The 17,858-nt window shown below is 38.3% G+C and overlaps 1 protein-coding gene and 2 non-coding genes across 4 annotated transcripts; 1 reads left to right on the top strand and 2 right to left on the bottom strand.

The window, feature by feature from the left end:
• Positions 1 to 1,459: 1,459 nt before the first annotated feature.
• LOC124184105 lies at positions 1,460 to 1,578 on the bottom strand. Its single transcript, XR_006871133.1, has one exon. It is a non-coding gene; the product is annotated as a 5S ribosomal RNA (ribosomal RNA).
• Positions 1,579 to 3,705: 2,127 nt separating this feature from the next.
• Positions 3,706 to 16,772, top strand: LOC124182044. 2 transcript variants are annotated; one of them, XM_046568827.1, is made up of 7 exons: positions 3,706 to 4,404; positions 4,669 to 4,799; positions 7,387 to 7,470; positions 10,135 to 10,237; positions 10,777 to 10,908; positions 12,341 to 13,750; positions 13,943 to 16,772. In XM_046568827.1, the coding sequence occupies exons 3-7, from the start codon at positions 7,396 to 7,398 to the stop codon at positions 13,951 to 13,953; spliced, it is 1,731 nt and encodes a 576-aa protein (XP_046424783.1). In that variant the 5' UTR covers positions 3,706 to 4,404; positions 4,669 to 4,799; positions 7,387 to 7,395; the 3' UTR covers positions 13,954 to 16,772. The 2 variants fall into 2 exon arrangements, with proteins under 2 accessions (XP_046424783.1, XP_046424784.1); XM_046568828.1 differs by lacking the exons at positions 3,706 to 4,404; positions 4,669 to 4,799; positions 7,387 to 7,470 and adding an exon at positions 7,966 to 7,995.
• Trnat-ugu lies at positions 11,599 to 11,671 on the bottom strand. The gene has a single exon. It is a non-coding gene; the product is annotated as a tRNA-Thr (tRNA).
• Positions 16,773 to 17,858: the final 1,086 nt, after the last annotated feature.

Below are 17,858 nucleotides of genomic sequence, written 5' to 3'. Positions count from 1 at the left end.
TCACCAACTTTGATGTCACTGCAACTTGCGCGAGACAGTACATTCAACAATGAAACAGTTCTATTTCGAGGTATTCGATTGTCGTGATCGTCGGACAAGTCCTTTTGTGATACTCAGATTGTCTGCTACTATACCTATCGAACCGGCCAGTAACATCACTTCAACAATGCTTTACCAATTCACTTGAAATTTCACTGTAGCTTGAAAATTACATCATCCAACGAAGCGCGTAGGGATTTTGTGATATATCAAGACAAATTTTTATACAAACAGTTATTCACGTAATCTTTTGTTGAAATAAAATACTTCATTTCGGTCGTGCGCTATTTTGACAAAAACTATGTATTTCAATATCGCTACGTACTCTCTGAGTTAATCCCATGTAGAATTGAAAAATCGTTGTTTGCTTACACTGGGTCAAAAATTTGAGGAGAATGTGTTCCGGCGGTGTGAGGCTACACGTAAAGAGAGGTGATTTTGTTGAAAAAAATGTTGAAAAAAAAAAAATTGTCAACCATCTTTAAATATATACGATAAAGGCTTTGGAACGGATTTTGTATTGCATTTACTTATATTGTAACAAAGAAATCTCAAAATTAGTCTTGTTTTTCCCGTTAACCGTCGTACCTTCGTGTGATAAAGATTAAATTTAAATGCTACTGCGTTTGGTGGGAGAAATTATTGATAAGGCAACCGGATGGCAAACTTACGGAAATGGCTAGATTTAAGTCCTTTAACAAAATAAACTTTCTCAGAGGTCCGAAGGCTGCGAACTTTTATATTTGCTTGCTCCAAAAGTGTGTCTATTGATCTTGGGCATGCCGATCGACGCGTGTGCCGTGGTTAATTTATCTTCTTCTAAAAAGACCTGCCAAGTACCATTGACTAAGAAATTTTTAAGTAGTCCCTAATTATACACATTTTGTGTTGATATGTCATTTTTCCAAAAAAGTTGTGTACACATGTAGATATTGATTTCGAGACGGCTGGTTTTTCGATCGAGTCGATTACGTTGGTAACGCAGATTCAGCGTCCAATTCCATTGTCGGCCATTCGCTACGGGCTGAATCCGCGTTACCAACGTAATCGACTCCGCTGAAAAACTAGCCGTCTCTGTATCAATGTCCACACATGTACCCACCAAGCGGTAGAGATTTTGAGTTAGATATTTATTGTAGGTAAGGGTATCGTTGTTGGTACTTGTTTGAATTGAATATGGATTGTAATTTTTGTGGATTCTAAGTTGCAAAGCAAATTTTTAACGGCAGGTTCTACTTGAATGTACTTGGTGCAAAGTTTTTGCACTAGATCGTTAAGCAAAAAGAATATGAACGACCAATAGCTCGGTCAGTAAGTTGAAAAAAACAAACAAACACCAGTCGGAGAATAATGGATACTATTTAAAAATCAATAACGAAAAAGAATAGGCATCACCGGGAGGCGACTTTGGAAAAAAAGATGCCAACGGCACGCGGTGTTCCCAAGCGGTCACCCATCCAAGTACTGACCGCGCCCAATGTTGCTTAACTTCGGTGATCGGACGAGAACCGGTGCTTTCAACGTGGTATGGCCGTTGCCATTAGTTGGAGAAAGATCAAAATATAGATTCAGATTTTAGAAAGTAAATTTGGTACCTAATACCTCGAAGATCTTTGTAAAAAACAGGTTCCAGACAAATTTAAAAGGCATTCTGTAGGCAATCAACACCACCAGTTATTGCTCATGCCCTTGTTCACAATTAGTCTGAAATATCAAGGCACGTGGTTCAGTGATCGAAACTGATCCGTGCAGAAGTTTGAAATTAGCCAGGTGGAGCTTTTGCTTTTCGAATTGTTTTCGAATCTTTTCCTATGAAGATTCGAGACGTTGACCAGAAGGATCTTTGACCTGCTATTTTAGCTATTGTATACATATAATTTATGTATACGCTTGTGCCCTCATACGTGGATCATCATAAATTATGCAATGAGGTGCCCGTGTCGATATGACATACGATACACGGTGAGTAACTAACGGTCGAATGATCTAACGCGCATGCGCTAAAATTCTAGTCAAAATGGGAATCACTTTTAGAGTTTGAAACGCAGTGTAAAAAATCACGGACCGAATCCAAGCGGGTGAGGAGTCAGACCCTAGTGAAATTAACGTGGAATGCCTCATATACGTGCATTTATAGTATGTACGCATAAACGCACAATACTCGTACGTGCATGTGTCGAAATTTCGGATTATTGTTAATCGATGTTCAGGGCGATGCTACACGTCGTCATCTGGTCTCTGTCCATTTGCGTTGACGGCAAAAGCATCCTCGCTTATCAAGTGCTTTTACGATTATCGGATACCGGCTTCAGACATGAGTAGGCGTAACAGCATGCTTTGAATAGCAATACATGCGTTGCATATTTCCCAATTAGGAAAATACCCGGCTGATGGATATCGACGGGATTAGAACCGCGACCGTGGTTGTCCGCAGCTTTACAGATCACCAATCTGATCGGCAGATTGGTCTGGTATCTGTTTTCATTCTCTTCTTTGATCGCTCAACGTAGCCAATTACGCAATTCCAGAAGATGGTTTGTTTTTATAGCATTGGATTTCCGAACTTCACTCTAAATTGTAACGAAGAGCCGCTGTCTTATTACTCAAACAGTATCGGAATCTCATGATTGACCGAGTGCAGTCACGCTTAGGTATTGGGACGGCTCCAAAATTCGCCTCACGAATTATTTACAATCCAAAAAATGTGAACAATCATTGCTTTAGTCAGCTCTATTCTACTGTTTGAGCATTCGAATTCTACGGTTTTTACGGACTTTTGAGTTGTATCGTAGTTTCGTCGAAAATTTCAGAAATTTACTTCCACTCTGTACGTCGGGTTGTACTTCAATGATGTACATACCTGCTCGAAAACCCTTTTACACGTTAATGTACGTACTTCGGATGTATACGCTGATAGAGAGAACCCGAGTAATTAAATATAGTGCTCCATTTTGTTTCCAAAGAAACTACCAGTCAATATTTTCTTTTCACAAATCTATGCTGATCACATCTCTAGGGTAAATATTGTAGAAAATGTGTTGAAAATTTTGAGTCCACCTTTGCGGATAATTGGAAAATCTTCAAATCACGGTGAAGTTTGGAAAACTGAAAAATTTGAAGTAGAGTAATTGAAAGAACAAACTAATCAAAAAGTAAGAGAATGGGTTTGAAAATTTCTAAAAAAATAAGAGATAGAATATCAAACCCGTGGTGGGGAAGATTTGAAAATGCGCAGAGATTTTTCTTCGCATAACCATAATATCTCCCATTTCAGCGAAATTCCGATTCAAAGATATTTTCCACACAATTTTGGGTACACCTATATAATTTACGGAATGAAATCGGTTCACCTAATAATTTCATCAGACCTTTTACGACACGTCGATAGTTCAATTTTATCAAGTTTATCAGTTTTCTTTCCCGTCGACGTTTAAACGCGCCTATATTAGAACGTTTCACGGATGAATGCACATTTATCCAGTTGTCGGTGTGCAATTGGCGATTACAGGCGCAATAATTCTCCAGTTGCACGCGGTCATTGTGGTGGTCCATGAGAAAGAAGTATATTCGAAGCATCAAGCATGGAATATAACACATTGATCTGCGTTTGCGTATGCGCAGAACTGCGTGATTCCTCTCCGGCTGTCCTGACCGGGTACGCGAACCAACAGGTGACGAGGGAGACACTCCCTCGAACAACATATCCAGGTTCCCAGTCTTCGGTGCCCGAAACAACACAAAATATTCAGTGCACCGTCATCCCCTTCGTTCCCTAATTTCGTCAGCAAAGCCGCAACCGCGGGAGTGAAAAGTGCCAAAATTTGGTTGGGAAACATCGGTTGAGAAGAACAAGAAAAAAAGAAAAAAAGAAAAAAAAAAATTAAAATAATACTCGCGTGTTGTAAAAAGAAGCATAAAATCACTGTGAGTCGTTTATCCGACGTGTTAACGGTCCGGGGTATATAAAAATAATTCATTTTTCACTAGGCTAGATTGATCATTTAATGCGGATCCTGTTATCTGGCGAAGTGTTTACATCGTTTGATGCGGTTTTTGCGTTTACGTTATAGTAACCGGATTGATCTACCGTGTTTAACAAACTCAACGATTCCAAGATATTCTATTTTTGTCAAATTCGTGCCAACGAACCGACGCGCAATATTACGTAACCGTGTAACTTTCTTGTTTAACAAACAATAATTGTGTAATGACACACGATACTCGGACCCATGGTCTGGCGGACAGTAATTCATGCATGCTCACCGGTGAACATTGCTCGATTTATAAATCATCGTGCACAACGTTTCTAAAGTAAACTGTGAGTGAAAGCAGTGAATTATTGAATAGAATTAATTCAGCGGCAGCGTAAGTGAATAAACTGAAATATGTGAATTTACCAGGGTAATTTATTATTCCTTGCTTTAAAATAAAGCGTTAAATTTCGTCAATTTGTGTTATACGTATAATATATATATATATATATATATATATATATGAATGCGATTAATGATACATCAGTGTGTATTGGCAGTGCCTACCAATTTCGTCACGTTAAATTTGACAATGAAAATCTCTATCGCTACTGACAAAGAATTAACCTCAGAGAAAAAAAAGTCCCTTTTTCCGTAGATACGACATGTAAACGTTCGATGAGTAATAAATACGAGTATTCGTACGGAATTCTTCTTCGACTCCTGACATGTGATAGTAATCTTTAATTACAACAAGTACCAAAATTCAAGGGGAAGAGTGATTCAGAGGTAAGATTATCGTAATATGTATACTTTTGAGTAGAAACTGTTAGCCAAAGATTTGGCAGTCACTAATTACTCTGACCAATTCTGAAAAATGATTTTAAGCTGGACATAATTTTATCTATTTATTAGAGAATCGAGGCGAACTTACATTAGGCGAAGTAAGTTCTTTGTAGTGAATTCTGGCTCCGTGAATTCATCCGAGAAACTTGGCAATTAATTTTCGTTTTTCAAACTCATATGTTTTGGTTTTTATAAATTCTTGCAATATTCTGCCAGGTTCTTCATTTTTATTCGCGGGGTATCTGCGTAACTCTATGATTAAAACAAAATTTCCAGGGTTTCGGGAATGATGTGGGTATTAATTATTATTGTTCAAAGAAGAAAAACTAAATTTACTCTATTCACATGACTTCAGTTCGAATTAATTTACGATTGCCCTGTAAATGTCATTTACTTAAGTTGTAATTAAATTCGATAGTCAATTTATTTCAGATTTTTTTTCGTTGCATGCCTGAAGAGGACGCAAATTTTGTGCAACGAGGTTTGATTATGGTTTCAAATCGAACTGGATATTTTGAGAAAAGTCCTAAGGTTTCCAAACTATTATCTTCGCAATATTACGTTAGAATACTGAGGCATGAAATTTTTCACAAGTTGTGCAGAAAAACTAAGTTCCGAGAAACAAAGCTATCTGTCGAAGAAAATCTGTTAAGATTTTGCCTAGAATCACAAAAACATACCAAAAACCAGTCGAGATATTAGAGAATTAAAACCGAAAGCTGCAGGAGAGTCTACATTTTTCGAAAATAAAAATTTGTACAAAAAATGGTAAAACTTTATTCTACCACGAGTGTTGTAAATTTTTCAAGAAAACAATTTGTACGATGTATTGGAAAAACCCGTAGACATTTTCCGGGTAAATTTTCACCACGGAGTAACAAATTAGGGATCGGATGTAACAAGAACATCCGCTTCGCACTAAGCCCGACAAAACAATAGAGCGTTGTTAATTTCGGACATGATCTATCGTTCGGCCCGTGGATCGAGGCTACTGCGATTATCATCGATATTAAAGAATCTCGGCAAACGGCCATATAACAGCCGTTCGTAGTCCGGTAGCAAATCGTGTAGGAAAAAATAGACCGAATGGACGAATATAAAAGAGAGAAGATCGATCATAGCTCGTCGGTTATTATTAACCGAAACATTTGTTTCTCGTTCGAGATGTGTCAGCTGAGCCAGCCCGGGAAAACGATAAGATATTCGCCTTTCGAATCTATCCTGCCAAAGCTTTGACTCCACTTGTCTCGCCAACTTTTATACAATGCCCAGTTTACACTCGACTTTACGACTTCTGATCTAGCGATTATACGACTTTGGAGTCTGGCAGGTATTTCCATCAGTCTTAGCGCCGATGCTCTGATGCCGGGGCGGTCTGGACTCCAAAGAGAGAGAGAGAGAGAGAGAGAGAGAGAGTGTCTGTTGACTGAGAAACATTTCGTTGGTTGGATAGATCCTAGGAAATTTTAGTAAAATGGGTATCGTTACGAGTAACAGTTCAAATACTGTCGGAATTGGAAGAAAATCTGGCAGAAGTGATTATTTACTCTGATCGCAACGGTCGACAAGAATTTCGAGTCTGGGTTCTGGATGTCAAATTTTCACTGATAATAGAAAAAATTGTTTTATTGGATAAAGTTAGCTTTCGTAGAAACCAGAACGATATTTCAGATTTTTGGAAAAATCACCTATTTTCGCAGATATTTATTGTAAGTAACAATTAAACATTTAAATCACTAAATAATTGATAAACAAGGTTCATAAATGAATATTATTCGTAGTTCTTCCATGTTCGTTTGGACTTTCTCGTATGAAACCACAAACCTAATTTCCCAACATATACTTTCATTGCTCTGCTCCTGATAACGTCGTTCAAAGTCAATCACATTTTGGTGAAAACATTTTCCTCGTTCTTCCGAATGGGCATCCATATTATCAGTAATAAATGAAAATTTTCGCAATTATTCGATGTATAAAATCAAAATTTATCAATTTGAATATAAGCTAAAAATAATTTTTTTTTTCTCTTCAACTGAATTACATTTTGAATTCTCTGGTTATTGAGATATTAAATTTGTTTGTTTTCTTCAATTGAATACAGTTGTTCAGTCACTTGAGGCCTCGAAATCAATTCCGCGTTACATCAACACTAAGTTTTCACAATCCTTACAAGAAAGTACCATATCTACGTTGACCACAATTAAAAAGAATAGTAAAATAATATACCTACTAGATCTTTCAGCTACCTACAGCTAAAAAAATCGTTTCAATTTTGTATTTTCTTCGCATACGGAAACATGTGACAATCATTGAACATAGTTCGGTAAGCTAATCTGAAAATTTCTCTTTTCTCTCGTATCCTTATCTTGTCCGATCGCGTAGACACACTCAGCCCGATTGATTCTGACAAACCTGATCGAGCGTTTCTCGTTTAATTGTCAGAGGCAGATTCGGAGAATTGTGTACCTAGCATGGTAACGAGTTATGAAAAATTGTACGGAGATCAGGTTCAAGTGCATCGTTATTTCAGACTCGAACAATGCCCCAAGGAGGAGTTCATTGGCAGGGAACTCAAAGAAGAGCTTGCGCTCCGGGGGCGCATTGGAACGTGCAGGTAAAGAAGGAATCTACCCTATTCCTACAATATATCTATACAGGTGTACATAGTCGTGAATATTTATATGCAAATGTAGTCGTTGCAATGCAGATACGAAGTAATGAGAATCAGTTAAAAATAATTGGACGGCGCGTTGTACGGTAAAGTTTTGCGACCACGCCGACTACTGAAGTAGTCGGAATAGAGTAGAAATTGTGTTACAGGTGCGCACTCGAGGCTTCAATAAGTAAAGATGCGGTGAAAATATTTCTACACGGTTATAAGAACTACTCGGAAATGAGCCGAAGGCGAGTTCTTCTCGATGAAATGTTGATAGAATCGAGACATAAGAAACTAAAGCGTTGCAAAATCGGTCAGTGAAGTGATCAAGGGATATAAGTTGAAAGTGACTGAAAATAGTTTGATACGTGCAGAACTGTGAAAAACTGTTAAAAGCAGCAGTTGGTAACATTTCAGATCAACACTGGAGTTAGGGTGGTGTTAAAAAATCCATTGGTATAAATAATATGTTTGATTGCAAAGGTATAATAAAAAAGTAGTTTGATATGGTTACAAGGTGCTTGAAATAGTTTTCAGCCAGCCGGAAAGTAGTTGGTGAAACGATCGGGAAATAGTTTGGGTTTGTTTGTGGCAGTAAAAATAATCTTTTCTCGAAGTGTTGTAAGTCTTTTAAACATTTTTTTAATTAGTGGAGAAGAGTTAGAGGATTTTTTTAGAATTTCCAAACCGTTTAAACGATGTCTTATCTGATAAAAAAAAACATTGAAAGTGCTAAAACAATATAGAAAAATGAATCGGTCCATCATGGATCCAATCTTGAAACATTTGGAAAAGAAATTATGGCTCAATATTTACAAATAATTAACCAATCGAATAAAAAATCTGAAAAAATTCAGGGTACTGTTTTAGAGTTGGGGAAATTACATAAAAAAATTTTGAACAGTTTTAAAAATGTCAAAGGTCAGACTTTGGTTGGATTCGCATGAAATTCTCCATGTATAAGTTGAAATGGTGGAAGTACAAATTGAGAAAAAGGTATTTGGACTTACATTAGTTTTAGTACAAATCAAGTGAATTAGTAACAAGTTGATAATTTTTCTTCACGTTGCCAAGATATAGGTATGTAAAATCTATAAAGACAGACAGGAGAGAGAAAGAGAGAGAGAGAGTGAGAGAGTGAGAGAAAGTGAGATTAGGATAACTTGACTTTGATTATTTAAGCCACGGTAGCACGATGCCTAATCGACCGACGAGACAAAAAATGAGAAGAGCACTCTACGCGAGGTAGAGAGAGGGGTGAAAAAAAAAAAAAAACTTTACACGAAACGAGATAAAAAAAGAAAAAGAAAAGATAGGAAAAACCGAACATGCCAAAGCGTTCGCGGCAATTTCGCGGGCATGAGATTTGATGGCCATTATCAATGCATGTAGGTGTGCACGTATTGCGTATACACGTAAAGCGGGCTTGGAATTTTACGAGTGTTCGCGGTTAGACGGCTGGAAAAGCGGATCAAGTACCGCACGTAACAAAGGCTCGAGTCCTCAAGAACGCGAAAAAGAAGCAAGACTTACCCCGCGGGGCTTTCGTTTTGAACGCTCAGGTCGATTTTTCCCTGAATGTCTGAAATGTGCGAGTCTCTAGTTGCCTCTACTCTTTATCCCTCAAATATTTATATTCTTGAATTCGGTATTCGCAAAGATCGTTACATATATTAGTTGTAATTGAATTATTCGGGAACGGGCAGTTTTAATAAACAAAAACGAGAAAACTGTATAAAGTAACGAATTCGTGGGCGTTGTTGATAGCATAAGCAATGCAAAGATTTGATAAGTTATTACCATAATATTTGATAATAATCGGCAGAACGGACAACTTATGTACATGGCAGTATTTTATAAAATTTAAAGTAGACGCAGTAACAAAAATAATAATATCTATAATGGTGATAATCGTAATATCGATAAGAGTGATAAGAATTGAGAGTTGATTAAAGGAAAACATTTGGTAATTGAAACAGCACTTCTGTGAATCGTTTTGATAATTTAAATAATTAACGAGTCCACCAACCGACCAATCTGTTTTCAATTAGATTCAGGAGGGCGAGATGTAATATTTAGATGAAGGTTATTTTAACTTGTCATACAAGCAAGGGATGAAAACTGGAAGGGCTCAGTGTATAATAATATGAATATTTCAACGGTTATTCATGTTCAATTTCCGTTGAACACAGAACAACTAGTCTTATATAATTCGTAGTTCATGATGCAACAGATTATAGCGAGTATCCTATATTGCTATATACATATAATGTATATATATATATATATATTCTTGATCAATTCATTTGCAGTTGAATCCATTAATTACAACGATTTCATTAATCATATCCCGATTTGCAATTACTAAAAAGTTGTTGACGGGTTAAACTAAATTTATTGCGATCAACGATTTATACCATTTGTATTTAATTATGGTTCAAAGTTAATTCGTATCTGCACAAAGTTTGTTGTTTTTAATAATTTCGAAAGAATTACATTGAAATTGAAATCTGTGTTGAATCATCAGTTTATACATCAGCGTGCACGATTGCGTATAATTATAAGGCACATGCTTGTTACGCAAACCAATTCCTTGAACGGCATTGATATTCAATTTGCCAGGTCGTTAGAGGGAAGGTAACGACGCGCTGCTTATGGCACGCTTGCAAAGCTCTCGGCATCGGACTTTTGCTGATGCTTTTGGGTGCCTGCATGGCTACGATCGGTAAGGCTTATCACAGCTTAATAAATCACACGTATATATACATTTTGAATTTCACCGCTACCGTGATTTTTATGTACTTCCATTCAATATGGCCGTAGGTGTGTAAAAATTGATATTATGCTGCGGTGCTTTCGCTTACACGTAGATATCCGCAGTGTATTCTCTCTGTGAGGAAACTGTAAACGTTTCCACTGATAATAAAGTTTTTTTTTTCAAATCGATCGTATCGATGGACTTGATTTTTTTTTTCTTGAAGAACTCGGACTTATTCATTTTACGATCGAAACTTTCGTGTGAAAATGGTTTTTGTGAACGTTTTCTGGAATACTAATTGCTTTTTTGCGCTTATTAGAGAAATTTGAATTTGCAAAATAGCGTTCTAGAAAATTCGAGAAATTGCAACGAAGAGTGATTCGAAATGCAACAAACAATGTTACGTGTCTACCTACACGCGCAATAAGCGTGAGCACAGTTGTTTTGAGTCAAATCAAAATTCCATAAAAATCGAACACTGTTCTACATTCGTCGAATATTCGCAGGTTATTACGCTGATCAGCTGTCAATGGCGCAGGAAATTCGAGGCAACTTGACGGTCCGGGTGAAAAACGAGTCTCGAGGCTTTCATTTAAACAATCTGAGCTACGCTGGACCGATCGTAATGGGAGTGGGAGGTAAAGTCAAAAATTCCATCAGTCACGCATATGACATTCCAACGACGAAAGCGAAAATGAAAAAAAGCAAAGTACCAACGAGTTACGTTGAAAAAATTTCAGAGAATACACCAGAGTAATTATTCAACGACTAAAGTTATCTGAACTGTAAAACGCTTATGCAACTGTCTCAATCTTTCCTTTGATTTGTTTTCTTTTTCTGTAGCATTGATTAGATAGATAGAAGTAGTTAGTTGAAACAATGAACATAAATTACAGAATGGAACAGGGCATATCGATATACGCGATACTGGATTCTCAATCCGTCTAATCGATGACAGCTTTGTTATTCTGCTGTTACGAAAGTAGAAACCAAATTTATGTACCTGCTGCGACAGACATCGACGACGTTTCAAACCTGTCCAGATTTTCCCGCCAGCATACAATTCGCGATAACAGTTTATTGTACCGTGCATTCCAACGGTCAAGATTCAATGCCATACACCATATAATACACCTGTCACAGCGTATGCAAGCGCAAGCTGCTTTTGAACCCGCGTAGAACGGCGTCAGCATTGTGCGCGATGATAATCGAATAGTGTTATTGGGTAACGGAATTTCGAAATCTTCAATTTCAATTGATAATATGAATCTGAAGAGTAATGTGTGCGTAGAATTTCGTAATTAGGGAGAATAAAAAAAAAAAAAGTTTGCCCCCAGAGAGATTTGAACTCTCGACCCCTGGTTTACAAGACCAGTGCTCTAACCCCTGAGCTATGGAGGCTACATGCATATGGTGCTTAAAAAGTAATATTTCAAACAAATATGACTTAACGTTGACATTTATTATTCATTGACGTCTATTTGCCAGTTTTTAACGATTTAGTAGATGATTGCCGACAGAATTTGTTCGAACTTTTCGAACCACTGCGACATTGATCAATATTTTTTAGATCCGTTTGTCAATCTGAAATGTGAATTGAGGTATCGTTGAATTTTGTTTTCAATCCGATTCGCGATATTTGAACAGTAGAAGTGATTTTTCGGTCATTATATCAATATATAGCTTCAATATTTCGAGTCATGAGATTTTGGAAAAAAAAAGACATCAAATTTTTAGATGAAAATTTATTTAACATTCACGTCTTGGATTGATCAAAAAATAGTTGCTACCTGAGTTAGTGACGATTCAAATCTTATCATTGGCAGTGATTAGTGGAATAAAAACATACATCTTTTTTTTCATCGATGAAATTGATATAGATATCGTGTCTCACTGACTTAATTTACAATTTCTTGTTTCTGGAACACGCACCGAAATGAATAAACTTTCATGTAAGACTTGAAGTATTCGCCAAACTTGAAAGTAGTTTAAATTAAAACCTGCGTTATGAAAAATTCCGAAGTGTGAAATAAATAAATTGAAAATAATCGTACACCGCCAATTTTCAAGGTTTCATCGTCGTGGCGGCCTGCGTGATGACGTTCGAGGCGCGAGACAGCGCGGCGAAAGTGGTGCCGGCGCGTTTTCGTTTCAACCAGAACACGCCGTGCAAGAGCAACAAGCAGCGGAGTCGAAGGTCAACGTCGTGTCAAACGACGCGATGGGACCACCAGCTGGGTCTGTTCCGCGTGCACAGAAGTCCGAGTCCGTCGACGCACGAGGTGTCGAGAAAACGGTTGACGGCGGAGCTGATGCAGTTCTCGAAGAACCTGGAGGAGAAGAATAACCCTCAGCCGATAAAGAAGAGCCCGAGCGCGCCTAACCTTGCCGTGAAGAACTCGCCGCGTAAGAAACCCAGTCGGTACACGGGCTGCGCGCTGCTGAACGCCGAGTTGCTCAAACGGCACGCGATGTCGGTCGATAACGCGGCTTACAATCCGCAAGTAAGCAGGGAAAGCCTCGAGTACAACAAGATATCCGAGAGCCAGGTCTCGATGGCCATGGATCTCCACATGCCGAACAAGGGGGGCCCCGTTACTCTCAAGATAAAAGACCGATCGGACACTGCTCAGCGCCATCAGCTGCTCAGACAAACGAGGATCGACGACGACGATCTGCAGATGGAGCTGCGCAAAGGAGCGGCCGGCGGGCACGCGGGGAAGTACCAGAGCTTCGCCAAGTACCCGGACGACTTTGTCTCTCGAAAGCGGAACTCCGTCGACCTACGGGTGCTCGAGGAGCTCGAGTTCCGGCGGAGCCCGAAGGATTTCAGGAAGATCTCGTCGCCGAATTTTCGAAAAATGTCGCTAGATCGGGTCGGTGGTGAGGCGAGAAAGAACGACAGAACACCGGTTGGGTACAGAAAGGCGAGTTTGGACTGCCGGAAGTCCCCCGATATACGGAAGAAGGACTACCGGAAGTGCTCGATGGACAAGTGCGCCGCTGATCACTTGTCCAGCGGAACGCTGGAAATGGAATTTCGCCCGCGGTCCGATACCGGGGAATTACCTTTCAGGCGTCATCGGCACGGCCGTCAGCTCTATCACTCTAGGTCGGACGACAACAGGCGGAGGTCCTTCGACAAGCACAGGAGCGACTCGCAGTGCAGCAGGTTTTCATTGAACACACAGAATCAGCCGACTCCAGACGGACTTGCCACTTACGAGCTGAAATACTTCGCTACTAACGCTTCTCTCGACACGGACGGGAGTCGCGGCGACGTTTCCGACGACAGTCACACCGTAGATATTGAGGGAAACGGACTTCCGGCTGATGGACCGACCGAGACTGACGCTCTGCTCGAGGAACCGGAACTCGAAAATTTGACCGAAGTGGAAGTTGAAACTTCCGGCGATGACATTGATGCCCCAGATGAGGTGGATGATACCTTGGATTACAAAGTGGATGAGCAAGGAGACGGTAATTTGATTACTCGAATTTTTTCGAATTTTTTATGTGAAAATTCGCTCTGTTACCGCTTGAATCAATTTTTTTTTCATTTCTTGTTGAGAAAAGTGTTTTAAACAATTTTGATAAAAAGTTGAAACTGTAAGATAGTCACAAACATTCCCGTTTCTTGATCAATCTTCAGGCTCTGAATTTTTTTTCCAGGAAATGCGTAGTTCCGGTTAGCAAACGAAACATGAACGATGCCGAGCTAGCTGTCTGGAATAAATTTCTATCGACGCGATGACTTGGGTAAGAAGAGGAAATAAAATCGTGTCACGTATACATTCGTAACGATACTACAGATATTCAGAGAGGATCTGTGCAGTAAAGATGTGTAGATTTATATTCAAGCTGTACATTGTTTAACTCAATTCAGACAATCAATTTTTTAATCTAACGGGGAGCATTGAAATAATTGCTGTTTTTATAGTTAGCTGTTGAGCGATTGAATGTATATACGGTAATTTAAAGTTGCATCGGATGAGAATAAGGAACAATTCGTTGATGCGCGAGTTATGCATTATTCAACGGTTACTGATTCGATGTTGTACACTTAAGTTCGATAAGTGATACGATTGTAGTAAATACGTAGTCGTTGTCAACTCGTTGAAAGCTCATTGAAAACGAACAACTAGTACTGTGTTCACTTAGAATTATTTCGAGCCTTCAAGCCTTTGTTCTTTCACTCGTCATTGTTCAGATAATTTAAATCAACACCAATTAAAGTTCAAAGTACAATCTGCAGTATTTATTTGCATTCTTAATCATTGAAAATCCGCGCTACTTTATATCGCGCTTAGTATTGTAAATTAAATTGTGTTCTATCAATAGGCTCGGAAGACCTACAAAAAGTGTAAGAAATATAAACGCACAAACATTGTTGATTGTACCTTTACTCGTATCTAGGATCTAGTTTGATCGTTTACACAGATAACAGGTACAGGAGGAATGAATGATAGATAAAATAGATACAATTGATCGTTTAAACAAACTTCACGAAAGTCAAGAATGTAACTTGACAAGGTGATAGATTCTGATAAATCCACAAGGAAGCTTACCGGGGGTTCCGGACCAGGTGATGGATGAAACGGGCCTTGTAGAAGTTGATTTTCGCAAAGTAGATGCACTCACTTCGATAATTCAGAGAATTTACTCGTACGTAACGATAATGTCACAAGAGGAACACTTTATGGGACAGAAACACAGATTTTCAATGATCAGATCAATTCCGATACGTGTAACTCTACTTGCTTGGCAAACTTCAAATTAATGACGATTCGACGCAACACTGCTATTAATCGCACTTGATATTTGTTCGCTCGTAAGACGCGGTCTCGCCGAGAGACGATTTTGAACTGAACTCTAGCGTAGACAACTGGCTATTATATATCAAGGCTGCGTTCCGGAACTGGACTGCGTAGTTAGACTTTTCGAGCAACGAAAAGTAAATAGCTTGGTTCTCGTAGCTCCGATCCAGTCCCCCTGGTCCGTACCCCCACCACTTTCTGTTCTCCCGAAAGCTTCGATTGATATTCAACAAATTGGTTTGTTAGAAGCACAAAAAAAAAAACAAATCAATATCAATTAATATCACAAATTATTCGTTACTTTTGCGAATACAGATTCGTGGCCTACTACAGTTTCACGCGTTGGCGATTCGATCGACGCAATTATTTGAATACTTTTAGGATACTTCCTACGGGAGGATTTCTATTTTGATTAATCAGATTGATTATAGTTACGAAATTGATGGAGATAATAAGCTAGGATTAAGCCCTATAATAAGATTGTGATCTGTAAAAAGAGTATAGAAAAACGAAGGTAAAAAAACAGTAAATGAAAGTAGACGAATATAGAGCGATCCTGTCCAACTCGAAGAGCATCGACTACGATACGCTCACTTCTTTCAGAATTCAAAATGAAAAGGAATTATATCAGGGTTTTATAGGAAATACGAGCTTTACTTGGATTTGAGGCATGATATGAATTTTTTTTTTTAACTTCTGTACACAACAAGTACAGAGTTTTGACTACGAAGTATTCGTTTCGAATTTCCGTTGAAATTTCAAGTGTCGTGTCAGTGTCAGGTATTGTTGGTAAAAATTGACACGGAGTTGATAAAATTGAGGAAAATATAATCACGTTTTTACAGTAAACCTGGCTTTCGGGTATAAAAAGTGCTAGACATAATCGAGCAATACAAATAGATATTGTGAATATATACGAACGAAGTTCACTAGCTACTCTAACGGATTCTAGGAACTACAAGACATATAATTGAAATTGACAATCACTGGGAAATTAAGGAGGTTATAATCTACGGAAGAATTAAAGCAACCTTTTGTTTTTCGCAATTAATATAACGATTTTCTGTGTCGGTTGAATTGATGTTTTCTTTTTTTTTTTTCTTGTGATAAGATCCTCTACGATAACAAATTGTTAGTAATTAACTCACGCAGGACAAGCTAATTTATCAAGGTGTGCTGTGCAATTTCAAACAGTCATGAATACGCACAATATGCATATATTTATATGTAAAGATGTTATAAATTTTAGATAAAAATCATTCGACGTACATACAAAGAGAGGTGGAGAAGAAAAAAAAAAAAAAGAAAAATGAGAAAAACATAAAAAGCTGTGATCAATGTGTATTATGTATGATTTATATAATATAGATATACGTAATACTTATAGCGTGTATGGTATTATATATTTAATGAAAACCGTATCGCGGCTCTACGTCGAATTTTACACCATACTGAGTTTACAAAAGTATGCAAATGCACACATTCGCATAGATAATCAAATATACCGCGTGTGTGTATAATTCGATATTGTTTACATATATATATATCACAATCGTATCGCATTCATATAATTGAAGCATCATAAATACGTACCCACATACATTATACGTACACATATTATATTATTGTAAAGAATTCCCGAAGATTTTTGTATGTTATATAACAATATAATACACACATATGTGTATATATACATATACATATACTGAATATTGGTCAAGATGTTGTGAAAAAAAACAAAAATCCAAAAAAGTTGAAAAAAAAACAAACTGTGATTTATAATTGTTGCATGCTGATTGTTGTGATATACCCATTAATATATTGAACCTTGAAGTTTATACACCCCGTCTTTTATTCCAACCTAATACCGTGCTCACGATTTACTTTCACAAGTGTTACAATTATTCCATTCAATTTAACTCGTCTGTGTATTCGATTTAACGATCCACAGTTGCTATGTCATTGATTCTTTGAAATTTAGGCGATATCGGTATCAACATAAGTACTCAATGCTGTGAATATCTCGATGCTCTATTTGAATAGTTACGCGCAACTGTATTTCGTTTCATAAAGTAACCCCCGGGTAAATTGTTTGCACAAAATATTCCAGACATTATATTCCTAGAGGTGGCGCGAATACGACGAGAGTTGTCTACACTAAACCTTTGCCGCAAGCCATCGTCATTATCAATGCAATCATGTTGCAGTATCGCCATGAATTTCGTGAATTAAAAACACATACATCGTACAGAGGTGTGTGAAAAGAAAAAAAATACAAACAATTCAAGGCTCGAGTCTATCACGATTATGTGAAAAAATTGAAACTCGAGTTGAAACTTCAACATTTCGTAATCCGAACTTCCAGCGAGAACAACGAAATTTCTTGACGATAGGAAAATTGTTTTTTTACAGGACGAGCTACCGACGGTAACGTTAACTTTGCGATACAAGCTCGCGACATGCTTAATTCGAAAGTTGTTGCTGCGGCAGGGGGAAAAATAAATTGGGGAGCAACTTCTGACGGCTTTTGAAGTTCCGAGTCGGGTCGAGCTTGCAGCTTCCTCGGCGAAATTACTCCGTAGGACCGTTTGGGGCTCAGCGGGTCATCCCTCGGAAGTGGTACTGCGGCTCCGTTCCCTCCAGGCGAGAACAGGACTCGAGTAGCCATCTTGTTTTATCCCTGCAAGCTCTTGGGCCTAGTGTTCCCAAGGGAGGAAGTGTGGCCGGTATACATGCCGGCCAGGAGCGGCGCGTTGTAAAGGGAAGGCAGT

The sequence above is a fragment of the Neodiprion fabricii genome, chromosome 5 (genome assembly GCF_021155785.1).
Source record: "Neodiprion fabricii isolate iyNeoFabr1 chromosome 5, iyNeoFabr1.1, whole genome shotgun sequence".
In the NCBI taxonomy this organism is placed as follows: Eukaryota; Metazoa; Arthropoda; class Insecta; order Hymenoptera; family Diprionidae; genus Neodiprion; species Neodiprion fabricii.
The sequence above is the reverse complement of the archived record's forward strand: the minus strand, read 5'-3'. Positions and strand labels throughout refer to the sequence as shown.

Excerpts from the sequence above, each read along its gene's own strand:
- LOC124182044 (XM_046568827.1), top strand. The coding sequence starts at position 7,396 with ATGCCCCAAGGAGGAGTTCATTGGCAGGGAACTCAAAGAAGAGCTTGC. Across the intron at positions 7,471-10,134 it reads GGGCGCATTGGAACGTGCAG|GTCGTTAGAGGGAAGGTAAC; the intron begins GTAAAGAAGGAA and ends TCAATTTGCCAG. Across the intron at positions 10,909-12,340 it reads GATCGTAATGGGAGTGGGAG|GTTTCATCGTCGTGGCGGCC; the intron begins GTAAAGTCAAAA and ends CCAATTTTCAAG.